Source organism: Anopheles stephensi, unplaced genomic scaffold (genome assembly GCF_013141755.1).
Source record: "Anopheles stephensi strain Indian unplaced genomic scaffold, UCI_ANSTEP_V1.0 ucontig63, whole genome shotgun sequence".
Lineage (NCBI taxonomy): Eukaryota > Metazoa > Arthropoda > Insecta > Diptera > Culicidae > Anopheles > Anopheles stephensi.
The window spans coordinates 13,110-39,625 of NW_023405431.1; the positions used below are offsets into that span (position 1 = coordinate 13,110).

Genomic DNA, 26,516 nt, shown 5'->3' on the forward strand with positions numbered 1-26,516 from the left:
CGTATTTGATCCGGGGACAGCAGCACTCGTTCCGGGGACAGCGACACTCGCCGGTTTCGTTCCAACCACGTACCGCCACAAGTCGCGTGAAGGTCTTTTTAATCGCAGTTCAGATTCAGCCTTGAGATTCAGCCCAGTTTGTGCGCTGGAGGAGTCCTTGAAAAAATAGACCTCTCCGAAGCAACCGTACTCCGGTGGTGGCAACCCAAGCATTGACTCGGATATATAGTAACACCCAACATTCCGCAACAACAAAAAGAAACCAAACGTGTAAATTACTATGTTTGTTTATTAATCTCTATAATATTTGTTGTCCACAGTTAAACTTTGAAGTGTATCGTTTCCTGTTTCTGCCAACCAGTCTCGTTGCTGTTCTTTGCTTTCCTAATATTTGTTCTTGTACCACCAGTTCGATCTACACACATGCAAACATAACAGATTAAACATGATTGGCGCGTGCCTTTTAAACTTTAGAATGTACAACCCCCGTGGGAAGTGGGGGAATTCGATTGATCAACAAACGGAAACAATTGCAACTAGCAACCAACCGGTTCGGTAGCAGCGTCCTGCCCGTGTACCGTCTTACCAAATGGCGTGTGCTTTTTCAGTTCACACATCGCATTGGAATGTAATGTAGAAGGAAAAAAAACATCAACAACCACACACACACATACATACATAACAATACGAGAGGTGAAAAACGAAAATACGTTACGAAAATCTTAGGCTAAGCTCGAAAGAATCACAATCTTAATGACGGCTGGGCCGCATCGGAGGTGGCATCATCCTCCACTCCGTTCTTCCTCCGTTCTGCTCTCGGTTCCTGTTTAGGATGGCGGCACCCAACCACCGAACCGTCGTTCTAGTTCTTTGGCCACGGCAAAGATGAGATGATCCTGTCCAGGTGCAGCGACAATCTACGAAAGGATATTGGTATCGTTAACATCATCAACAAAAGGACATTAGAACGGGGATTTGAGTGGCCGGTACAGTACCTGTACACCGATCGGTAGCTTCTCACGATCAAACCCGACCATGCAGGAGGCGGCCGGCAAACCGACGGTGTTAAACACCATCATGTAGGTCGTGTCGACCAGCTTGTGAAAGATGCGATAGTGGCGGTGGGCCGTGTTCGGGAACCCGGGATAGATAAACACCCCGTCCGTGCCGAGCAGATCGATAAAGTCTTTGCGCAGCTTCTCCGTCTGGCTGTCGAGAAAGTCGAGCCGGGACTGGGGAATGTAGTTGTTCACGATGTGCTGCATCGGCCCGATCATGACCGAGGGCAGATCGGACTTGGACATGCCGAGCAGATACCTGAACAGCTCCCGCTTGATCGTCGTGTCCGGTTTGCCGTTCGCCTGCGGGCTGTAAATCGTTTCCACGTTCTTCATGCGCAGCATCTTGCACACGGAAATGTCCAGCGTCCAGCGCAGCCGTTTGAGGTTGACGCGTTGCGCGTTCAGGTGTGCGGCCACATCCCGGATCGCGTGCACAATGTCGGGATCGATCGGTCGCGTCAAACCGGACGGTCCGTCGTTCTCCATGTAGTAACACTTGACCGCACCGAGCGGTACCGGTTTGTCCAGCGTGACGGGGGCACCATCCGGGTCACGCATCGCTTCCAGCAGCAGTGGCAAATCTTCCGCGTACCGGGTCATGGCGCCGGGGGTGAAAAAGCTTCCCCAGTTTTCATCGTCACAGGACGGATGATGTCCGTACGGCGACACTACGTACGGGGACGGTTTGTGCCCAAACACCCCGGTAAACATTGCGGGCAATCGGGAGGATCCGGCAATATCGGTCGTCACACCCATCAGGGAACCGGCGGACGAAATCAGTGCAGCTTCACCGCCCGAAGATCCACCGGCCGTGCGCTGCAGGTTGTACGGGTTGCGGGTAAGCCCCGTGCACTGGTTGTACGTTTCCCAGCAGAGACACAGTTCGGGCGTGTTGCTCACCAGCAGCACGATGGCACCGGCACGCTTTATCTGGCGCACGACCGGTGCATCGCTCAGGGCGACCTTCTTCTCGGCCAGCAGCCGACCGGCCGTATTGCTCATGCCCTCGACGGCGAGACTTTCCTTGATGGATACGGGCAGCCCCAGGAGGGGCTTTGTGCGGGCCAGCTCTTCCACGGTTCCGAGCGCACCCTTCGCCAGCAGTCGGTCAATTTCGCGCGCTTCTTCCAGCGCGGCCTCGAAGCGATCCTCCACGATGGCGTTCAGCAGTGGGTTGACCTGCTGGCAACGGTGGACATATGCGCGCACCACATCCTCGCTCCGCACTTCCCCCTTGCGGATGCGGTCGGCGAGCACGGTAGCTGACAGCAGCAGCAGCGGATTATCAATCGGTGGCAGCTTGCGGCGCTCTATCCGGCTACTGACGCACTGCGAGTAGGGCATGACGAACCAGCTAAACACGCACATGGCTGCACGGAGCAGCCGGCGTATAGCGAAACTCATTTGTCTGTAAAAAAGGAACCAGGTAAATGCCGCATTAGTTTCCCCGGACTTTAGTCACGTAAAAGTGTTGGGTACTTCTTGTGGAGAATCTGCAAAGATCGAAATATCCCCCCCTCCCCTTCAATCTCGATTTTTCCACAATTAAAGTGGGTATTCTAATAATAAACAGTAATCGAGGCGAGCTTTCAACTGGTGGCAAATCCCTCCGAATGATTCAGTACTTCACAGTGCACAGAAGCCAATCGGGGAAGGAATTTGGCCTGATCCTCTCCCACATCGAGTGGGCCACCACACGCAATCGACATCCGCTACTTGAAAGTGTACTTCGCGAGGACACATCGCCACTTTCCCGGTAGAAAAGTCCGTCGTCGTCGGTGTTTATGGCCGGTTCATGCGGTTTGAAACGACCTCAATCAGCGGTCTATAAAAAAAACGCCCTTTCTAACATTCCTCGGCTAAGAGGAGGGATCATCTTTCCGTTTGCTATTTGCTTTGGACCAGCTGGAAGTGGATACTGGTCGTTCGTGTTCGCGAAACGTCATCTCAGGGCAGTTCCTGAGGGATTTGGAGCTGTTACGGCTCTCTCTAACACTTGTGCCGCTGAAGTGTAGTGCGTTGACGCTCGTCTCGTCGATTGCTCGTGTCTCGGTGTGTATGTACTTCACGCCGACCACAATCATACCCCTGCCCTTCCCTTCCATCAGGCCTGCCTCGAGCAATAAATCGTAATTTTATTGATTTGCAACCACACCGTGACTACGAACGTCAATTTTAACCTTGAATTGCAACACGAAAGTTGGTTAATGGAAGAAACCCGACGAAAACAAGGCAAAAACACCCATTCTCAAGTGCGCGAGAGCATTACACAGCGCTGAAGATAGATGCTTGATGAAGCTTCATTACATTCACAGTGGGACAGCAATTGAAGCACACACAAGCTCGTATCAAAACGTGTTTTATGGGAAATTCTACCACGGAGATCAGGTCATGCCTCAGTGTGAGATGGAGACGAAGAACTGTAGCACAGCAAGATCCAACTAAGATCATCTGACGCGTCTAGATGGACTGACACGAGATGATAACACGCCATTATAAGCGACTCAAAGTACAACACGTCACACGTTTGAGATCAGTGGCCTGTAATTGAGTTACATTTCGAGCAGGAAGTGCCCCAAAAACCAGTTTCCCTCACGATCTACCTAAGGCTAAGGCTAACACGCTTCTAAATCCGTACGCAAGCACACGCGCTGCTATTCTTTCACTTGGCATACACTGCTTTCGATCGAAACTCCACGCACTCCAGGAGAAAGTGCACAGCACAACCAAAGCTGGCTGAAGATGGCGAGGTGCTGTGCTTTGGTACGGGCAAGCGTACGCCACGCCACGCCAATTACATCGCGAGCGGCGTCGTATCGCTGAAACCAGACCGGAGAAGATCAACACCGTTCCTACCGTGGCAGCGTACAAGCAGTCAAGGGCTGGTGCTGAAGCAGACTGACGATCGGTGTTTCGTAGCTGCACGATCAGACCCGCACATACCGAAGGAAAGATCGCGCGCGTTCCGCTTCTCCGAGGAACTGCATAGCGAGATACGGTGCGTGAGCACTGGAGGACGAACTGAGATCCTCACCAAACTTTCGGTGGAGGCTTGATGCCTACCCCCATGATGCTCTCCAAAGGCAGGCTCTGGCCAGAGAGACCATATGTTTCGGAGAGTTGCGTTCCGTTTTTATTTGTGCTCAACTTCGAGTGTCTTCCGTGTCGAACAGTTTTTCCTTCACATCAAGCAAGGTCTTTAAAGAATCAGAAGAAGGTGTAATTTTACCACACTATGTGCTTAAGACTATGTGGCAGTAAAAACTGCTCAACGTTGGAAGAGTAGAACTGGAAGAGGACACACAGTGTCATAAACTGAAACAGACGAAACGATCGTCAGTACATGCTAACAACTCTGTAACGACATTTGCCTGGTTTTTGTCTCTTAATTACGATAATGTATAAAACTTGATCGCAGCTATACAGTGTGTAGAATAAGTTAAAAGTTTAAAGCCAATGGCTTGGAGATAGATAGCTCGGATCTTCAAACACTTGGGTCAGATAGCAGAGTATGGGTTTTTGGGAGGAACACTGAGTACCTCAGATTGCAGAGTGGTGAGATGAATTGTTTCTGAAGATATAGTTAAAAATCGAGTTATAGAGAAGAAATAGAAAAGCTTTATCAAGTTTATGTTGAAATCGAGAGCTTTGCTTTTATATATTCGCGAGCTCTTCTGGCCATTCACTCCGACTAGTTCAGTCTCACCAAGATGTTAGACACTATCGGAGTGTGAGGAAGTATACAATCCAGATGAGCTCTATCTACCGATGAAGCTCCTCGCTAGGTGTACTGTTACGTTACACACTGTGCGGAGGGTAGAAAACGTTGAAATGGATATGCATTAGGCAATCTGGCCACTGTCACGAACAAGGGTTCACGCATTCGTCCAGCATCCAGCAGCAAACCCCACCCGAGAACGTAACATCCGCCGCAGGTAGTAAAACAAAACCTCAAAACAATGGAAATTACACACCGAGGATCATCCTATCCGATCTCGGAACACGCAAAGCAATGTAAACCTTTTTACATCCTCAAAACAAACAATGCGATGTGTGGTTACGATTACGGATTAATTAATTCAAACTGTTGCTGAAATCCCACTCCAATCTCAGCAACTCCACAGAAGCTTCCCTACCCTCCCATGTGAGACTACTAATGGCGGCCAACGTCCCTTCGGGGTCACAGGTTTATCTAATGGAAGGCAAATTAATGGTGCCTCGATATGCGCCAGCTCAGCGGTTGATAGATTTTAAGCTACCAAGCGGTCCCAGAGTGGGACCAACAGTTCGAACTGGTGATTTAAAATGAATTAGTCAAGAGCAACAGTGGGGCTCCTCGTTGGTGATAGATTAGCGATGGAGTTCAGGTGCCCCCTAATGATCTACCGACGGTGAGAAACGGACTGGGGTTAACTTTGGAGGTAAAATGAGCTGGAGATTTGTTAATGGATGTGTCGATGCTCACCACGAACTACAAAGAGTGAATATTTGGAGTAATATTTGGGACACACAAAAAATGGCGTAGGTTTCTGTGTCCTCCAAAAATTGGCCGCTGTGATCGCTTTTCAATCGAGTGATACGATCGTTGTTGATCTCCACGGCTAGATATGCTGTAACCGATCGGTCAAACCCAGTTCGACGATAATCTTCTGTCGTAGTAGTTTGAGAGTTTTTCACTTTCAAACTCACCCTCTCCAGCGTCCAGGGAATTTCGAAAGCGTATGGGAAGCACGGGATCCCTTTCTGAGGCGCAAACTTGGGAGAGCCCTTGCCATCGCCGAGTGCGATCGTGTGCCGTAGTGTGGTGGCCACTGTGCTTTGTGGGTCTGTTCGCTTTGGAAGCAGGAGTGAACGTCCTTCGTGAGAGCAGCCGGCCGGTTGACCTGTTGCTGACACAATTGTACCTTCAAACTGCGCGTTTCATAACGCCCGGTTCGTTCCACGCAACTTTATCAAGGGAATACCGCCACAGAGAGAGAGAGGGAGAGAGTGAAGGACGGTGAGATGTATGCGCGAATCTTTTACGTCAGGTGAAGTTGAAGCGAACCGTATCCTATTTTTGCTGGCGTGCTTCAAGAAAAGGTGCATGTGAGTGTGTCGCCGCATTATGCGTCTGTTCAATGGCGAGTCAACAAGAAAAAAAACAGCCACAACAGCAGCTGGCCCTTATGGACGGGGTTGCCACAGTGCACGAGGAAGCTGATGGTGACAAGGTCAGGTAGGGCAGCTCGTCATCGCTTGTGCAACTTATGCAACGGGCTGCTAGAGGGCTGCGAACGGAGAGCACAGTGTGATAACTCAGTGTTTGGTGCGAAGTACGCAGGGCCGGGGTTGGATAATGAGAAGTAAATTTACTTTCGATAAACATTCCGTCGTTGCCCTTCAAATTTATTTCGACGGACAGCTTCACATAGTATCACAATATCTATTTGTTCCTTCCGCACATGAATAGCCGAAGAAATGAAGCTAGCTGGATATTCATTTTAAACTCTTCGAGCAATTGCACAGATTGTTGCTTCTTTCTTTTCAAGTAACAAATATCCCGTCGTTGAACAACTTTGTGTGAAACATCTTCGAGACTTCAATTTTGAATATTTTTTAGAGGGACAGAGAATATAAGGCACTTCCTTAATCATGATAACCAGCTTCACCAACTGTAAAACGCATCAGAGTGCGAGACTTTCAGGAAGGGGTGTCTCGCCATCTAAACGTTTCGCACACGACGATTCTTAACCTTGAATTTAGAAGAATTTTTCTGCAGAAAAAAAAGATGCGACAGAAACAACACACTTTCCTATTGGCCAGCATAAAAATTAATTCTCAGAACCTGTTACACACTCTAGAACTGTCTGGACGAGATTGTTTTCCAGTCGCAAACTACTCCAACCAAGTCAAACGTCCAACCTTCTCAATATATGCGTAGACGTAGCGTTTCAGTTTCTTCTAAATAGGCAGCGATTAGATTGAGCTTAAAGTCGCAAGAGTGATTAACAATTCTTTCTTCCCAAATAACAAACCCGAGCCATTATCTTGCCCCGATAAAGTGCGAATCAATTCAATACCCCCAATGGAGGGGCCCCTTGGGACGGGTTGATACGCATATGCTTCTCTCGGGGGCTTTGCGACATAAAAGCGAGTTCGAATATTGGTAGGCATCGTGCTCCAAATGGAGAAGGACTTCGGAATTCTCACTTCATCCCAGAGATGCATATTTTGGAGTTAATCAATGCAGGTAGGCATCGTGTATGCAAGCGAGCGACCAGATATTTTGCCAGTAGCAGTCCTGCGTACGGGGAGTCGGTCCAGGTGGCATTCGATACCTCGGTCACAGGACAGCTCTTTTAAATTATGTGTGTCAATGCTAATGGAGATATCCATCAATACCATCTTCAGCTCGAGTCTCCATAGTCAAGATAAATTGCTTAATTTGTGGAACACTTTACGGTGATTCTCCGACCGACCCAACACCGTCTTTAGGGACCGGAAATATAATCACGGTGCTGCAATGAAACGCGTGCTTCACAAAAGAATTCTTCATCGTCTCACTAAGTGACTTAACGTCAGCTCACGTGTCGCTATAATTTAGTGTGGAGCTGTTGCGATAGGCAATCAGCATGGTTTTGTTGCGGTTTATTGACACTGGGACTCGAGTGGTGGAACGAATGCCTTTTTTGAGCAAATAAAAATGCATTCACTAACACCTCTAGAGCACCAGCTACTACCCCGATGCAGTGTATGTACGTCACTTTTTGCCGATGCACAACTGCATCGAAGTTGGGTTGGAGAGTTTTCCGATGCATTATGCATTTGTTCGTGGTTGTAATGGAAAGGTTTTGTCACCAACCGTTACCTATTTTTAAAATATTCCCGAATTCAATTTCCCTATTGGAATTGCATTCAGGTTTAAATGTGCATCGTAGCAGCACACTACTAAAGAACCTGACCTATCCCAAACTATTTTGTTCTTTTGCCATCTCTTTCCCACACACACACTCGATTTATGTGTGGCATCAAGCAGCAAACGATCAATAATAATAAAAAAGCAACATAACTGACCGAATTTAATCAACTACAGACACATTTCAGCATTGGATGCAATTTTTGGGTGCCGGATCGAAAGCAAATTGGCACTTTGGCTGGTAGCACGCCACACATCGGACGACTCTAATGTTTTGTTTATTTTAGGGCTGCTTAGCACTTGGATCGATATTTTCAATCGCACTGAAAATTCTAGCGCTTGGCAAAACAATTCCAATTGGCTCACTCTTATTAGATTTTGCACCACGGCCTATCGGATTCTCCGTGCCGGGTCGGGGATGAATTGCGCGATTGAAACCGGTGGCAATCCAACTACGGACCTGGAAAACGGCGTATCATCGCTGTACGTCTTGCGAAACACAGTATCAAAATGTGTGACGTTTTGCTTTCACTCCTTTGCCGTAAAGCAGCTGAGCGGACACCCCAGCACACCGTGTTTGGGGATGTTGGGTGGGGTTGTTGAATTTTCCACCCGCAAAGACTTACGAACCATAACACACACGCACACACACTAGCAGCATCAGAGGACACGGTTCGTAAGGTTCCTTTAACTTTTTCGCTTTGGGGGAGATGTTTTCACGGAGATTGACTCTTCGATTCCTCAGCACCGATCACGGTAACACACAAACTTACTGGTTGCATTCGCGCACCACTTTGCGGTAACACTTGGCGTAAATGAGCCGCAGGAACTCGACCAGCGCCTTCAGCGGCGAGCTCATTGTCGATGAGTCCGGTTCGATTTTCATTGAAACGGTGATGTTGCTGCGTCGTTACACTCGTCGAAAGCTAATGCCCGGCTGTTTTTGCCCACTTTGCCACCACAAGCACATTTAATACTGTTGCCCGTTGGTGTTGTTGCTGTTGTCTGTCTGGCTGCCTGCCTGGTACGACGTTGCGCGTAAACTGGACCGTGCCGAGTGAGAGAATGCGGCCGTACCGGTGGGGTTTTTGTTGCACAGGGAACGATTCAGCCGCTGGTGTCCGTCCCGAAGAGGCGCAAAACAGTCCGACGCGACAGAAATCGAACCAAAGGCTGGCTGCTGTTACCTGTTCCTAATGGGTGCGAACGAGAAAGCGTGTCCCGTGGAACGGTCTAACGGTGCGCACTTTTCACCCCTACGCAAAGCGAATGCTGCTGCAACAACACCCCTAACGTGCGGGGTGCAGGCAGTGAGAGTTGCGTTTGCGATATGCGCAGGTAGAAAAGTATTGCAGTCTTAGTGGATTTAGGGAGTTATCTTTGAAATTGTGGAAATGTGATAAAGCAAATGAGGATCTCATCAGATAGCGAATCAACGCGTTATGGTTGGAATCTTGACATCAACTACAGAGGTATTGCGAAGACTTGATCGACTTTTCCTATTGGAAAAAGGATAGTTGAACAACATTCCGACACGGATAATCGAGGACTGAGTTTCACTTATTTAGCGCCGAGGGATGGAATATCTTGGGCCGTTTGAGTCTTATAAGAATTGAATTGAATGGCAACCCTCACAATGCGATCCTTAAGTGGATAGAAAACACTCAGAGCAATGGAACTGAGAGTCAACCGGGACCTGGAGCTATCTCGTGGTCAATCGGTAGCTGTCCCGGCCTTCGAATACTACCTGCAAGTGATATAATTTTCTATCCCAGAAATATCAGAATAAAATCTTTTAAGGATGTTAAGTCGATAAAGAACTATGGAGGACTTTTTTAAATCTATCAAGATTCTAGCAGAGATTATTTTGATATGAGGTTCCTACATGAGTAGAATCTTTTGAACCATCATAGACTCGCGGCTAGATTGCTCTATGATTTTAGAGATTCGCCAAGGTCATGAAGGAGGATTGGTAACGTCAAGGAAAAAGCGCCGGACGACCACGCTCGTAGAATGTTCGGCTGTTTACTTGGACCTTCGACAGGAAGAGAAGACGCTCTTGCTGAAACGCAAAGCTCCCTCGGACGCAATAAAGGACGGCTACGATTATTAGTTTGTAACAAATTTATATTTATCCTGTACATGGTCTAGCAGTGACAGTTTCTAAAGTCAATACATAATAAGAAACTCTTAAGGCATGCATCAAGCATATCAAGAAATTGATGTAAGTCATTAGTATCCAAAGCCTGTAAAAGGCCTATCCTAACATGAGCATTCGTTGGATTGGAATTGAAGCATCCCGTAATGCCCAGTTTGCTCAACACAATATGTATGTCCAAAAAAGCAGTTTAAATTTATCAAAAACAAAAATCATACCCACCCGTCGTTGGCCGGACGTGAGTAACCTTGTTCAATCCGCAATTAATTGTCCCGCAATTTTGCTCCTTCAATGGAAAGGTCTACAAGCGGACGTGCCGTGCTTTTCCGTTTGCTCTCGTTAAACCTCTTCCAGCACAGTTCGTATCGGTTAAGCTGCTTCTTCGACCTATAGGTGCCGATATTGACTTCGATTTTCGGTTTTGGTCGCACGATGTACACCTTGTCGGATTGGCGCGGGACACGCGCCCGATAGGACCACCCTTTATCACCCGGCCGGATAATATCTTTCTTTGGCGTGAATAACCAAAAATCCGGCTGGCAGACCGGTGGAGTGGATTGAACGACAACCGCAACCGGTGGCTTGCTGCATGCGGAGGACAAATGCTGCAGATCATGCTGGCGCCGTTCCTCCAGCGACATTCCATTGAAGCTGGTGCTGATGTTGTAAACCGAACGAAACCAACCGGTGATCAGCACGTGCGCTCGGTCCCGGTTCACTTTCGTTTCGTCCGGATGTTTGTACAGATACATGACCGCTTTGCCTATGCCGGACTGCTTCAGGTAGCACTTGTCGATGGTGGGAAAATTGAGCAACAGCTTCAGGACACCCTCTCGGATCTGCAGACAGGGCAGCGCTCTGTTCGGTAGCGGTGCGATCCAATCGGTCAGCACACACAGCACGTTGTGGCAAAGCAAATCGTGCTGCAGATCCTTCTTGATCAACTGCGGCATGACTTGGTGGAGGATGGCGATCTTTTTCGTGGCTGGTTTGCCCGCTACGTTAAGCAGTCGATCCTGGCTGGCCGCCTGCCGCATCCGGTGCAGTAGCTCCTCTATTAGATCATCGTTCTCGATGCTGTCACGGTCCTTCTTACGTTTGAGACTCCGGGACCGTTCGGCCTGTTTACGCTCTCTTATTGTATCGAAATCGGACACAAATTCTTCGCGTACCGGACGATCTTCCGTGCTGTTCACTTCCTGGCCACTATTTTCCAGGATGGGTTTCTGCTGATCCTTCTTTTCGTTTTCTGCTGCATCTGTACTGTTCGGGATGTTGATGTGCTCATCGTCATCGCTTAGATCGTTTAATGCCATTAGTTGCTCGATCTGCGTTTTTCCGTCGGATTCACAGAACCAGGCTGTTTCCATGATTGCACCCCAGGCTGTAAGCTGTTGTGGTTGATGTTCGTCCCTCGCTGTGATACAGCATCCAACACGATGCAAGTTATGAGAATGTGTGGCTAGACTGTTGATATCTGTACGAAACAACGTTTACTTCGAGCTTGTAAGATCAATTTTTCCCAAGAATATTACTAGATCTAAACAAAATCGTGCTGAAAAAGATAAAAAAAACGGTGCAAAAATACAAAGAACGCACACTTCGCCGAAACGTCACTGAGAACAATAGAACATAATTTGAATTCGGTAGGAATGTTTTCGTACAGCGGTTTTGTTCCACTATCCAGCGTTGTCCATCGTCATCGACCACTGTGCGATTATTGACAGTTGTTGTCACGTTCGGAGACGTTCGGCAGATGCGTTTACATCGACGGGTTCGTGGATGCTCAAAAGTGCAAGTTGTTCACAAAGAAGAAGAAGTTGTTGTTTTCCCCCTTTCGGCGAGTCGGTGAGTGTTATTTTGTGCTGACTGTAATTCACCAACAAACGCAATCGGTGTTAACTGATATTTGATCGGTTTCTTCCAGCTAGAGTATACAAGCCAAGATGTCTATCCTCGCGTACAACGGTGGCTGCGTGGTTGCGATGAAGGGCAAGAACTGTGTGGCGATTGCCACCGATCACCGGTTCGGCGTGCAGGCACAAACCATCGCCACAGACTTTGAGAAGGTGTTCGAAGTGAATCCACACATGTATCTCGGGCTGGTCGGGCTGCAGACAGACATCCTGACGGTGTACCAGCGGTTGCTGTTCCGCAAAAATCTGTACGAAATCCGCGAGAACCGCCAGATGACACCGGAACGGTTTGCGGCAATGCTGTCCAACTTCCTGTACGAGAAGCGGTTCGGACCGTACTTCATCGAGCCGGTCATTGCCGGGTTGGACCCGAAAACGTACGAACCGTTCATCTGCAACATGGACCTGATCGGGTGCCCGAATCTGCCGAACGATTTCGTGGTGGCCGGCACGTGTGCGGAACAGCTGTACGGTATGTGCGAAACGCTCTGGAAGCCGGACCTGGAACCGAACAGCCTGTTCGAGGTGATATCCCAAGCGCTGGTGAACGCGTTCGATCGGGACGCCATCTCCGGCTGGGGCGCAACGGTGTACATCATCGAGAAGGAGAAGATCACGGTGAAGAAGCTAAAGACGCGTATGGATTAGAGTGGTGCCGGATGTGTCCGTGAGGAGCTGAACAATCGTACACTATCGGGGGAGCTTTGTTTACTTGAATTAATACTTTCCGTTTCATTTAAGCTCGAGCAGCGTTTTGTAATGCTATCAATAAAACACAAAAACACACATTTCAAAAGGGAACCTCAAGAGCGAGTCTTCAGTCGGCGTTACGAGCGGATTGGTGGGTAAGTAGAGAAGGGGGTTTTTCGGACAATCGAACCCGAGGAGAAGCGACGCAGGAAAGAAACGCGGGCCGTCTTCACCAGGTGGAGCTTAGATTTACATAAAGCGGTGGTTTATTTCTGTGTTTTGGTTTGGTTTTCCGTTTGCTTTTACGTGAGCCCCGGATGGCGCTCGATGTAAGGTTAGCTCTATACAGCGTCATGCGTTCCAATGGAAATGGGATACAGAGAGAGAGAGAGATCACCGGAAGTAGAGAAAGGAATTGCACCATTTTCTGTTAGCGTACGGTTAATGATGATAGAATTCACATTTGTATGCGCTTTCGTTTTGTGACAATTTCTACTATACACAATCGAACTAACGAACGAAATCAGATACCCCAAGAATACCGCAAAACAAATCGGCGAAAGACACAAAGAAAGCTCGTTCGGCATATGCGTGCTGAAAACCAATCTAATCAGTCTTCTTATGTTGGCGACGAATTCAGCCTTCACCCCCCCCCATCCGCTGGGCGTTGATCAGCATCCGCCCGGGAATTAAGGAAAACAAATTTTGAAAACAAATTAAAACTGCCAATTGGGAAGTTATTATTCGAGATATTCGGGTGTGTTGTTACACGTTTTAATATTCCTTTCCTTTCTTAGCAGCTGATAAGCTGTCGAACGAATGCTCGTTTGCGCTGCCCCGTGCTAAGGCAACCTGTACATTACATTGGTTTTCCCCAGTGTCCTTAGCTAATGATGGGAAAATTAAATTCGTAAAAGAAGCAGCAGTACGCCACATTGACTAAGAAACGGGTTGAAGAACATAAGCTTACAAATAAATATTACGGTTTCTCATCCATGATCCTTTCGCGCCAACACGTTCGCTCGCACCGTCTGCTCGGCCACGTGGCTGCGACAGCATGGTCGGCGCCGTTAGCTTACGCACGCACTCTGTCCTATGTGTATATGTATATGTATATATATATTTGGGTCTATATATAAATAAGCTTTTCTCTTTTACGGGCCAGCCATCCGCTGGGCCACCATCAGTATTATTAGCCCCGGATGTAGTAGTGATAGTAGTGATAATAGCGTGATGCTTCCTACTACTTTCTTCAGCGTAGTTAAAATGCAAATAAGCCTTACAGTGTAGTGTCTCCCTTTGCTTCATCATCACATGGCCTTCCATTGCTCCATCCTGCTGGCAAAAAGCTGAACTAATGTGACAGTAGCAGTAGTATTAGGTAGTGGTAGTAGAGTGATATTGATATTAGAAGAGCTTTCACCTGCTCACCCTGCTTGCTCGGCTGTAAATTTGCGTTACAAAATCGTCGCCCGTGTGGTAAAATGGTGGTTGTAAATTTTGACTACGCCGACCGGCCAATTTTATCGTACACCGAACAAGGGGAGACTTCCACTAGGGTCGCCATCTTGTCGAATGCTGGCTACGAGATGGATGTATTGAGCTCGTTCAGTTACTGATATTGATGATCATTTGTGTCTGTGTGTGTGTGAGTACGTTTCTCTCTTCGCGCCCCCTCTGCTCTATATGGTTAGCTTATTGTGTTCGGGTTCAACATCCTGCCACAATACACCTATTAGTTCCTATATATGTATACTGTACGCTAAAGTTCCACTACCGTACCGCGCCAAACCGGCCGCCGTTGGTAGTGGTAGAAGTAGAAAGCGAAAAATCGGTCTCATGTTAATATTGTCCTGTGGTTTTACAATACTTGTTTTGCTGCAAAATCTTGTGTTTCATCCAACTATCGTGGCTGGCCTGTTCCCCGGACGCCATGTTGTTTTTTCTTTCGATTGATTCCTGTATGTGGGTTTTGGCCATCTCGTTGTTGCTGATGGGTGAGCTATTAATGAGCGTTTTGCTCGGGATGAAATGGGGCTACTTATGATAGTGTGAGTATAAATCGCTCAAAATACATTTGATCCGACTGCGGACAATCTGTGGCCATGATTAGGTGTATGTGTGTGTGTGTGTGTTTGAAAATATATGCTCTATGCTTGCTTGCTCTCTCTTTTTATGGGGGGGGTTTTTGGCGAGATAAAACAGTGATATGACGAGATTCGGATTGTGGTTCCATCGGTTGTGGTCAGAGTGTCTAGAGGATATGCTTTGGCGGTGCAGTCTACAAGAGTCTTTTGTCGGATATTAGTATGGACCTTAACGCCCCATAATGCAGTCAAAAGCTAGTGATTATGAGTAGTGGACAATGAGTATCTTCTGGGGAGATAGGGCTGCGATGAAGAAACGGGGACTCTCCTCATCTACGTGGATGAGGGGGCGCATATTCGGCTAGCATTAAAGCTGAAGGATGATGTCACCGTATCGGGGAACAATTGTGAATGCGATCTTTTTGTCCTACACTAATCGAAGGGGAATGGGTTTATGTACACGAACTGGTCTTCGAAAGAAAAACTGGATTAGGTGATGCCCTAGCACTAAGTATACAAGATCTATATGAGTGTGAGATTTTTTTTTTCTTTTGACTTTGTACAGAAACCAAACGCTTGGACTTTCTCCCTAAGATGCGAATAGATTGTGCGCCATTATGATTTCGAGGTTTACGAATTACGTGAGATCTGGGGTCCTTCGCTCTCCCTCTCTAATGCTGCATCTGCATGCCATTGATCTGTGACGCGTTTATGTACATTTCCCGATCCTGGTCGGAGATCATGGAGTAGTTGGCGGAATCACGATCCTCCGGGATGGTGGCCGGCGGCAGGAACGTGCTGTGGTTCGAGTGCGAGTGCACCGGCATACCGACGCCTGCCGATGGCATTGCGAGCGGGTCATGCAGAAGCTTGGAGAAGGTATGATGGCCGGCACCGAGTCCCAGATGTCCGTAGGGCGATTCTGCGTTCTTCATGTACGGTAGCCGCTTGAGGAACTGGTTGGAAGATGTCGCGTAACGGACATCGTTCGGAAGGGTCGTGCGGTGCTGGGGTTGGATCTGTTGCCGCGAGCCCGAATGGGGCGGCGTGAAGGATGTCTGCGAGTGATAGTGATGATGCTGCTGCTGATGGTAACCTGCCGGAAGGGGCATCGTACTGCACTGCGGATAGTCCGATCGGTGCATGTCGGAAGCACCGCGGGTTAGTGGAAGCGTCGCGCTCGTGCCATCCTTGTTGAAGCTCGACATCTTCATGTTGGTCGAGCGTCCGAACGGTTCCTCCTGGATGGCGGGCGGTGGAGCCTTGATGATGGATTTGTAAGGACCCGATCGGGGTCTTATGACCACCTCGTCACGCTCTTCGCCCGAGTGTACACCGCTCGAAGTTTCGGAGGGCGCATCGCGACAGTCGGGCGGTGAGGTTGAGCTTTCCGTCGAGGTGGAATCGGACCGGGGCGTGAGTGCTTCGGTTGGCATGCCGGAGTCTGCCCGACGGAGACAGCGTGGTGTTGAGCCGGGAGCCTACAAGGAGGAGGAATATAGTGAGCCACTCTTGGAATGGTTCGATCTTCTCCACAGATACTTACAGCATTCTCCAGATGGTTGTGCACGGTAACGGTGACCGGCGCCAGCGGACTGCTGAGCTGTTCCGGCGATCGCATGAACGTTTCGCGTGACATTGTACGAGTGATCGGAGGTTCGAGGTCGCGCGTGGAAGCATACGTGACACTGTCGTCCCGCACACAGGCCAACAGTTTGCCCTCCTCCGACGTGTCGTCTGCATGATCGTTGGCACTTCCGACGAGCGTATTACTGTTGCTGGCCTCATCCAGCAGATCACAATCGTCCAGCAGCTGGGGAGGTGGTGGTGGTGGAGGTGGAGGTGATCCAGAGGGTGCGGGATGTTCGTACGGACCGAGATGAAGCAGATCGCCCGTTGGGCCCCTTAGCGTAGCGTAGTCTCCGTCATCAGCTTCCCCCGTAATACTGGACATACGTATCGTGGTTCCACCGGACGGATGGCTAATGGGAGATGGGAATGAAAAGCGCGTGTAAGTGTGACTGGAAAGCTTTTTTTTTTGTCGACAAACACAAACGATACAAACAAAGGCAAGCAAACACTATGTTGTACGGATCAGGCGTGGTGGTGGTGCAGAGGTATGTACAAAACGGGTGCATTAACGTCAGGACATCATCAAAAACATGCTAAACTGTAGTGCCGTGTAAGGACAAAAACACGCAAAACTAACAAACAACAAAACACACAGAACGAGCACGAGCGAGTTGAAACTTGGTAAGACTTGTCTTGTGTATGCTTTACCGCTTGTTGCCATGTTCGTGAGGACCGTGAGCGAGTTCGGAGGACGTACTGGTTACTTCGTTGAATGTTACTTTGAGCTTCGGCGAGTTTGGCGCAATCTTCGGCCAGTAGATCGTTTCCTCTTCGCCGCCCGATCCCGTGCCGGGGCCACCGCCCGGACCACTGCCAGGTCCACCGCCTTGACCACCCTGCAGAGCATTCACCGGGGTACCGTTCGGTGAGCGGAGACTTCCATTTCCACGCAGCAACGGTTGACTAGAGGCACCGGCCGCTCCAACCAGTCGACCACCGTCCAGTGGGGGGAGTTTGAAGTGCCAGCGTCGTTTGGCCGTCAGTCCCAGCCATAGGACGATCCACAGAAATAGATGTATCACGGAACCGAGAGCTGTTGAAGAAATAATCATTAGGAAGAGCTTTCAAGGCGTCAAGTGCACTAGATTACTTACCAGCAGCGAGTACAGCACCGTCAAGACTTCCCCGATAGGTGGCGCTAAGATCGTGCATCAGTGGTGCCTTAACGACGGCCAGCGCTAGTACGAAGCAGAGCGACGAACAGTGCGCAAAGTACGCCCAAACGTCTGCGCTCTGTTTGGCCGTGATCATGCGACGATCGCGCACTCTCGCCGCCAACTTCCCGTGCCCGTACAGGTACAGCACCATCGAGGACGCTATCGTGAGAATAAGCGCCAGGATGGTCAGGGCGATCGTGACGGTCCCGTTCAGGATCAGGGCCGGGGCTTGCAGTGGAAGCGCTTGGCCCAGGGTTTGCAGCTTGTACAGCACACTGGCACCAGCGAAGCTAAGCAGTATGTCCGCCCCGTTCGCAATCATCTGCAGGCTGAACAGGCAGGCGAACGATTTGGACGTGTGCCAAAAGACGGACGGATAGCGGACGGCCCACACTGCTAGCGCAATGGCAAGATTCACAAACTCCAGGCTCGGTACGCCGGCCCACGCGGATGCGGCACTAAACTGACGCTCGCTCGGTGAGCCGAAGATCTTAGCCAACATGGCCGGAAACCCGGACAGTTGCATCGATCGCAGCGTCAAGTTGCCCGGTGCGGCACCAATCAGAAACGCTGGCTTAATCTCCATCCCGTGCTCATCCTTAATGATGAACTCGTCCTCGTCAACGCTCGGGATGTTTTCGATGCTTTCCAAACTTTCGCTGTTGAACGTTTCCATCGCGGACAACGGTTCCGAGTGTCTGCTTTTGCGGCTGATCGTGGCCGCTCTGGACAGCGCTCCGGACGCGCTGCTGGTGCTGGTTGTCGTGCTGGACTTTGGTTTGATCTCGATAATCTTGGAGTTGGTCGTGACCGGTGTGGAGGGGATAATGTTTTCCGGGATATTTACCGGCTTCAGGATGTGAATGTCACTGTCCTTGGTGGTGGTGGTGGTAGTTGTGACCTTTTTCGTTACATTCGGAACAGTGGTCGTGGTGGTCGTCGTCGTGGAGATTGGTTGAGCAGTTGTTGGACGCTTCGGATGACTAGAGTCGGACTTTGCGACAGTGCCTCGCGTGGTGCCGGGTGGGGCCGAGATTGTTGGAGAGCTAGTGCCAGATGGTTTCGCTTTGCTGGACACTTGCTTTCCCCCGGTGGACGCTTCGATGAGCGTTGGTGTACCTTCGGGTTGATTGAGCAAACTCCAGTCCAGTTCCTGCTGTTCCTCCAGCTCCAACCGCGTATCGATCTCTTCCGTGTACCGATTCCGATGCTCTTGATGATGCTGTCCATGTTGGTGATGGTTGGTGTGATGTGATTTCCCCTTCCCGCCAACGTGTCCCTTCCCGCTCGTCGTCGAGTGAGACGTCTTTCGGTGATGGTTGCTACGGTTCGGATCTCGTCGCCGGCTTTCGCGACTGCTGGATCGCTCCAGGCTTGTGTTCGGCACGGTGCCCAGGGTAGATACCGGTTGTTTAAGTCTCGGTGCGTTTGTAGTTGTCGTCGTGGTGATGAGGTTACGCATCGGTGGAAGCGTGTGAAGTGTAGTTGGATTTTCGCCCGGTACATTGAAGTTTTCCATCGTTGAGATAGCAATCGAGGAGCTGCCAGCGAACAGCTGTGTGCCCATCTCGAGTGCTTCGTGCGTGCGGAACGCCTCGTCGCTAGTGTCCAGCGTAGCGATGTCATCGTCATAGTCGGAGAACTTTTCCACGAGATCACTCTGCTCGAAGTATCCGTTGCGGTACAGCTTGCGCTCCAGCTCGCTCATCGGCGGGCGTGCTGTGGTCGTGTTCGGGTACGTCGGTGAGGAGGTCATGAACGATAGCACCACCAAACGATCGCTGTGGGTGACCATAAAATCGAGATCCGTGCGCCAAACGTGTTCTGGAAGTAAATAATTACGAAAGCGGAAGCGGATGAGTTTCGTGCTGCCTCAAAACAACTTTGTCTCAATGAGTCCACAAAAGTGCATCAATTTCATGGAGAAGTTCACAGCTCCCCAAAAAAAAAACAAAGATTTAACGAGTTTCCCGTCCTAATGGAGTGGCATTTTGAAGCATCAAACGTCCCGCTCGAGGGAACGGACCAATAAATTAGTTTCATTTCCGCCGGGAATGTCGCCAGGATGCATCCAAAGCATCCAAACGAAGCCGATCCTTAAACAGCGAAGACTGCATCGCTCGAACCGTCCGTTCCCCGGTGGGACATTGTTGATGACCGGGCCCAGCTGTCGTGCCCATATTCGCTCCTTCCAACTTTTTCGAGTTGACACACTTTCAGCACAGGAGACAGGCGAACCAGGGACTTTAAAAATTCTCTTTCATGTCGCTTACTTCAACGAGCTAACTCGCTCAAAGTGCAGCGAATGAAGCGTTCTTCCGGTTGCTTGAAGCGATTCATAATGCAGTAAGTTGGCCTGTGATTGTTTTCGCGTTTGCACTCGGCAGCCTGCAAGACTCGTTGTGTCAATTAAATTGCATCGGAAAATGGGTCGTGGTTGTCGCAAGAAGCTAACGAGCGCTCAGCTTAAGACATCAGCCACTACTTTCCAATGCAGACGCGGACGGCGAGTTGAGATGGGTTGGAAATTTAAATTAGTTGAGGGCAAAAGTGACTGCCTGTGAGCTGTGTGGTGTGTTTGCCGAAAGGATCTGCCCGACGTGTCTGGCTGACGGACGCAAGGAGAGGTGGGCGAGCTGTGGTGCTGTTTGCAGTTCAGCCTACGCTTCATCGAACTTTGATGATCGGATGTGTGTAAGCTAAGGCTTATGAAGTGGTCGGTCAATATTTGATTTGGCCTGCCAGAGTGGACTGAACTCGGGGCAAAAACTCGCCCCCCCCCCCCGAGTGTGTGTCTAGGTGGGATAGTTCGGATCCTATAAATAATGTGGGACAAGCACTTGACGGTAGTCCTACCAGCAGCGGGCAGTGGATATACTGTGGTTTAAAAACTTTATCTACACAGTCTCAAACAGAGCCGACTCTGCTCTGGTGATGAGCGCGCAGGTGAGTTTGATTTCATTATTATAGGGAAAAATGGTTTACAAAACCGGGCAAAATTCCGAAAGCGGAGTTTCGTTTACTTTTCACCCGCATAACAACGGAACATTCTCGTTAGCAAAGTGGGAAGGAAAGTGAACTGGCCGGCAGCTTCTAATCGTTCAATTTGACGCTAAGCTGTCGTGGAAAGCGTGAACGCGGAAAGTAATAACAAATTGCTTGCGGCTACCAATTCGCCCGGCCGTCCAACATTCCATCTGACGGGGGAAATTCCATTTCTCCCGCCCATTTTGTCCATTCTTCTGCCTGTATGCGATGTTTTTCCCTCTTCGCTTCCAGTGCGTTGTGTTACGAGCCATCCTTTCCCGAGGCTGTTTCTTATAATAAGTAAGACCAAGCCCGTTAGGAAAAAGAAAATGTAAAAAAGGGACAGTTTTACGTTCCGGACAGTGTTTTGTATGGACAGTTGCAATAAGGTGCAAACAAAAAAAAGGAAGAAAGAACATGGTGTAAAAACTGTCCCGTCACAGATACGGAAGGAAAAACACAGGAAACGTGATTAATTAAACGTCATCATGGTAACGCAGCCGGGCACCGGGCTTTGTATGCCGGTAGTTGTAGGCCTTTGTTTGGCCGGCGTGCTCAAATGCTTTTCCCGGCACCCGGTTTTTTAACGCATTTTTTCCCTTATTGATGAGTTGGTTGATGAAGCTCGGAGTTTTTGTTTTCTGCATTTGCTGTGTAATTTACTTTTCCTTGTGTTGTGTTCGGTGTTTGTTCATGGGTGTGAATTGGGTTTTTATGGCGCTTGCTCGTTTTGACAGGTTTAGTACTGTATTTCATTTTTATGTATATTTTAGAGTTTTTTCTTTATTTCCTTGAAATTATATTCGCTTGCGTATCTAGTGTTAGTCAGTTCCACGACTCGTATCATATTATTTTAATTGCACACGAATCCTTACCTTCGCAGTTCATACATGACGGTGCTTCTGCCAGCGATAGACGACCGACAGACGTTTGAAAATAAAATAAAAAGTAAATCCACAATCTAACCCTTCATCTCTCAATTCTCTTTCTCTCTCTTTACACTTCCCCCCCACCCTCCCATCAGACAGACGACCAGTTCCGGTGAAGCGCAATAATGTGAATGGAAGTCATTAGTTCTAATTACATTTTTCCGTTGCACAATTTTTGCAGCTGTACGAGTGCAGCCTGGCCACGGGAATGTGGCCTAGAGTTGCCGATCCGGGATGGTCCATTCCAGCGTAGCAAGGATAGCAAGTGCTTGGAATCGCTTCGATGCTTCGGTCGCCGGTTACTGATCCTGTCTGATTGGGTAAGGAAAGAAAGAAAAAACGAGAACGTCGAAAGAGTCGCTTTATTCTTAGCGCTAGTGTAGCGTTGCGTTCCAAGAGTCATGCCGTGTCAATACTCGGGCTGGTGAGTAGAAAAGATTTCTAGGCGGGGGGGTTGGTTTTTTTCTGTTTGGTCTTCGTGTCCAAAGAGCAGGAGCACAAACAGATAGAAGGAAAATAATCAGCTTAATTACCGCACTCCGCACCTGCTGGCAGCCAGCGCTTGGTATGGCTCGGTGCATAGTTTTGCTGTGAAGTGGCCCTGCTCTTAGGCTTAATTAAAGAAACCCTTAATAAGGGGATGATTTTTGTTGTTGTATTGCTTACCGATTTTCTTAATATAATACGGGGTGGGAAAAGATAAGACGTTTGGTTTTAAGTGAGATAGACAAGAAAGGCAAGATAAGGTATCGTGGTAAAAGTTGTTTTATCCTAGGGTTAGAAGTAACATTTCAATGTCTTGCAGCAGCTATGATCAAAAAGGTCGAAGAAATGTAGTTGAAGACTCGTTCGTAATAAATAAGGTTTCATCTCTGAGCTAACAGTAGAAAATAGTGATTTTAATGATTGTAGAAAGTTATTCTCAATTTTGTAATGTATGAATAATGTTAAGCGATCATTAATACTCTTGTATAGCCCTTAGCTTCGATTTGCTTGTGATGCGTGCCCCTAAAGGTATGCAATATTGTTTTAAAACTGCTCATGAGTTGAATTTTACAATCAACAATACAACCACAGTTCCAATTGTTTGTTTATGGTCCTTTTTTTTTATTCATAAACAACGGCCTGGCCGTATTGCTTAAAGCTAAATTACAAAAATAAGTACAATTCACGATGGTTTGGAAACATTTCCTTCTCCAAACCGTGAAAGGGCACCTTATCCCGGGTGAGCTCGGTTGATATATATCCGTCATCCAGTAGTCGTGGTAGTGTTGGTTGCGAGGGTCGGTATCGTAGGTGATCATCTCATCCCGTTTGTTTTTTGGGATATGCCATCGTCAGTTTTCTGCGTGTCGAGATCCAGCGTTCTTCCATCCCTCTGGCTTGTCTGCTTTCTTTGACCGTTGCAACACGCCATTGCAACGGTGTAGTTTTGGTCCTGGATCATCCTGGATATTCCGTCTATGCCATACCAAGCCCCTCTAATATCGCACTCATTCATACATTCATTCATTCAATCAGTCATTCATCATCATACACACAAGCGAGATACAACACGTATAACAGACAAACAGTAGGAGTGGAAGGAAAGAAGGTAAGGTACTAAACTACAATACCATTCGGCAGAACTCAAAAATAGCCCTCAGGTAGGCATCATCCCCGCCCCCCAGCAGATCTCGAATTGGAACATTGGGCGTTCTGCCGATGTCCCGAACTGCGTCCAATAAGGAGGGTCGTGCTGCCTCGTACTCCAGACAAGACCATAGAATATGATCTATGTCATGGTATCCGAGGCCGCAGCCACATGTTTTGGAGTCGGCCCGTCCTATACGCTGGAGATGCGCACCCAATGCGAAATGGTTAGACCTAAGCCTAGACATCATTCGAATGAACGCACGATCTCCTGAGATGCCTTGGAACCAGGGCTTCAAGCTAACTTGGGGAGTGATCGAATATAAAAACCTCCCAAGCTCATCTGTGTCCCACATACTCTGCCACCGAGCCATGCAGAGAGATTGTGGGGCACGCATGTGCTCGTGAGGTAGGATAAGCCTATCAAAAAGAGACCCTTCCGAAGCGCCCTTTTTGGCCAATTGATCTGCCTTTTCATTGCCTAGAATACCGCAATGAGCAGGCAACCAAACAAGAGATATTCGGAAAGATTTTTCAAACAAGGAGCTTAAGACCTTTAAAATTTCTTTCACAAAGTAGTCAGGGCTCTTAATTGCCTTCACAGACTTTAGTGCTTCGACAGCGCTTAAGCTGTCGGAGAAGATGAAATATTCGTCTGGAGGACAAGCACTTATGATCAATAAGGCGTAAAAGATTGCGGCGAGCTCCGCTATGTAGATTGAGCATGGTCGGCGTACTTGAAAAAATGCTTCGGAATCGATGTTATATACGCCAAAACCGATGCCCTACTCTGAGGAGGATCCGTCTGTGTAAAATTGGTTTCGGTTCAAATGGCCATACTTTTCCACAAAAATGCTGGGAATTGTCGTCCTGCGAAGACTATCGGAGATAGACTTTGTATCCTCTTTTAAAGAGGTATCTACTATAAAACGGGAACTGCAGGACCCTGGCAAGCTGGCACGATTTACATTTTCTGGACTGCTAGGGTGTACCTGTAAAGAGGCAAAATCATGATATGTGTTCATGATTTTGCATTTAGATCCTATCTCATGCAGTGTGTTGAAGTTCTCGATTATCAATGGGTTTGAGACAGTAGAGCGTACGAGAAGGCGAAGCGAGAGTAACTCAAAAACGGAGCGCTAGCGGCATCACTCCATTGTTTATGGTCCTTAGGAGTGAAACAAGTGCCTTTTTTCTGCTCTATATCACTTCAAGCAACAGTTTTTAAAATATTTTTTCTCCAAAACTTCACGTCCAAAAGCCACCCGGGATGCACTATGATTGTTTACTTTGTTGTGCAAACCATAATCAGATTCGCTCGCAATCTCTGTTGGGCGTCGTTTCTCCATAACCAATACGACTATCCGAGCAAGCAATGGCACAAAGAAAACAGCCCACTGCCCACTTACCCATCCGATCGTCCACCCGTGAAAGTGGTTGCAGCTACAAAATACACCATAAACTCAATTTCGCTCGTTCGCTTTACGTCGATGTTTTGTATGATTTTCCTTTAGGTGTTTCTTTTTTTCTTCGGTGCTATAATTTATAACCTCAAAAGCTGCTGTCGAAACGGAACCATCCGGCAACCGGACATTATTGAACGCTTCCCTACACGCTCAGCATGCGTGCAAAGATGCTCAGGATGCTGGGGCTGGGTGTTACAGTTTCCTTCGAGCTTCTGGTAGCAATATTGGATGCAAGGAATGCACTTTGTCAAAGCTGGGCAAGATTGTGCACTGGAAAAGACGCTATACATTGAGCGGAGCATCGTGAAATCGAAGCAAGGTACAAAAAACTGAGCTTGTTTTGCAATGATCAGATCGATATTTCATGTGCATCGGAGGAAAAACTCACCCAAAGTTACATCAGAGGAAAAACTTTGTTGCTTGCACGAGTAAGATATAAATATTTCCACCATCACCATTTATGATGCTTCGAGCGTGTGTGTGTGTGGAGCAAAGAGCATCATGTTTCAAAGCTCTCGGTAGCTGTGGCGCGTAAAAACGTGATATCTTGATTCGATATTGGTTCGGTTCGGAGAGTGGTTGTACAAACGTTGTTGCATCACACGAGACTGTTTTTGTTGGGTGATAGAATTGAATCTTTTACGATGCTTTTAATGGAGCCTCCTCCCGGGCAAAAATGCTTGTGGGTTAAGTGTTGAACAGTGTTGCTGCAGCTGATGGTCGGTAAATGGGTCAACGAAGGAAACAGAAGAAACATCGATAAGGATGCAATAACAAGCGTGTTTAATGGTGCTGAAGAGTGGAAGTAAATGTTGATTTTGAATGCAGAAAAAGCATAATTAAAGAAAAATGTTGGCAGCATATTTTTATCATTGCTTCGTTCGGTTGTAATGGTGATTTAGTAGAAGGATTTTTACTATAAGAGATAATGATTTTGTGGACATTCTACCGAACCATTAGGCGAAACGAGAGGGGACGAGCAACCAGCACCAGCACCATAAGTAATAAGATTAAAGTTAATTCAGTTTTTATTACCTCCTTCCAGATAGAACTCAGGACGCACTCCCCTGCCTCGAGTGTCCAGACCACATCGTTTTCATCCATTAAACAGCTTCAGATGTTTAATGTCTCAATCTTGGGATCTTTTATCGTTCTGACTTTTCGTTCCGCAAGCAAGGGTGAGGGTGAAAGGTCATTCGCATGGAAACTATTATTCCGGGTATCCTGGTGTGATGTAGCACTTAAGCACCACCCTAACCGTCCAGCATCCGGTTCGGTATCGTGTCGTTGACACATCAAGATCCGGAGGAATAAAGTAGCAAAGGTACGAGCAAGGTTGAGAACTGGAAGCAATTAAATCTGATCTATTTCAGATTAGAGTACCGTGGGACTTTCGGGTCCCGTCATTGGGAGTGCGAGTTGGGGATGTCAGTTGGACTGTTTCTCACGTGGAGGTGATACGTTTTACTCCATGTATTATCCGATTTTATGGACAGCTTTTTGGGGGAGGGAAGAATGAGTTTGGGTCATGTAATTTGATTAATACTGATTTATATGACACAGTGAATGATAATAGTTTGGTTGGATCTGTTGTAGTAGAAACATGTGGATCACCATGCGTCTCCATCGAAGCTGCAAACACCAGGCGTCTCCATTAAGCCAAATTAGATAACATAGAACATAAAATCGTTCTGGGTTGTTGTAAATTTTAAAACAAAGCAGTCATTTTAACTGCATAAATTTAATCTTTTTATCACATTACCTTCAGTAAATGATTCCCTAATTTTAGAAACGCCTGTTTTGTCAACGACCCTAGCAGCGTAAAGGATTGTTTATGTCTGGATTTTATTTATCTTAATTAAA

The 26,516-nt window shown here is 48.0% G+C and overlaps 4 protein-coding genes across 10 annotated transcripts; 1 reads left to right on the forward strand and 3 right to left on the reverse strand.

Moving 5' to 3' along the window:
• Positions 1-271: 271 nt before the first annotated feature.
• Positions 272-9,091, reverse strand: LOC118517198 (fatty-acid amide hydrolase 2-B-like). 7 transcript variants are annotated; one of them, XM_036063148.1, is made up of 3 exons: positions 8,733-9,091; positions 996-2,469; positions 272-917 (listed from the first exon to the last, which is right to left on the reverse strand). In XM_036063148.1, the coding sequence occupies exons 1-3, from the start codon at positions 8,843-8,845 to the stop codon at positions 828-830; spliced, it is 1,677 nt and encodes a 558-aa protein (XP_035919041.1). In that variant the 5' UTR covers positions 8,846-9,091; the 3' UTR covers positions 272-827. The 7 variants fall into 7 exon arrangements, with proteins under 7 accessions (XP_035919041.1, XP_035919044.1, XP_035919047.1 ...); XM_036063151.1 differs by lacking the exon at positions 8,733-9,091 and adding an exon at positions 3,918-4,053; XM_036063154.1 differs by lacking the exon at positions 8,733-9,091 and adding an exon at positions 3,931-4,040.
• A 1,289-nt stretch (positions 9,092-10,380) lies between these two features.
• On the reverse strand, positions 10,381-11,487 carry LOC118517199 (protein IWS1 homolog). Its single transcript, XM_036063156.1, has one exon. It carries the CDS (start codon positions 11,485-11,487, stop codon positions 10,381-10,383), a length of 1,107 nt encoding a protein of 368 aa, XP_035919049.1.
• Positions 11,488-11,820: 333 nt separating this feature from the next.
• LOC118517197 (proteasome subunit beta type-3-like) lies at positions 11,821-12,834 on the forward strand. The gene is made up of 2 exons (XM_036063147.1): positions 11,821-11,965; positions 12,045-12,834. The coding sequence occupies exon 2, from the start codon at positions 12,064-12,066 to the stop codon at positions 12,679-12,681; it is 618 nt and encodes a 205-aa protein (XP_035919040.1). The 5' UTR covers positions 11,821-11,965; positions 12,045-12,063; the 3' UTR covers positions 12,682-12,834.
• Positions 12,835-12,966: 132 nt separating this feature from the next.
• Positions 12,967-21,518, reverse strand: LOC118517194 (protein tincar-like). The gene is made up of 5 exons (XM_036063144.1): positions 21,502-21,518; positions 17,537-19,467; positions 17,091-17,475; positions 16,357-16,792; positions 12,967-16,291 (listed from the first exon to the last, which is right to left on the reverse strand). The coding sequence occupies exons 1-5, from the start codon at positions 21,516-21,518 to the stop codon at positions 15,482-15,484; spliced, it is 3,579 nt and encodes a 1,192-aa protein (XP_035919037.1). The 3' UTR covers positions 12,967-15,481.
• Between the last annotated feature and the right edge of the window lie 4,998 nt (positions 21,519-26,516).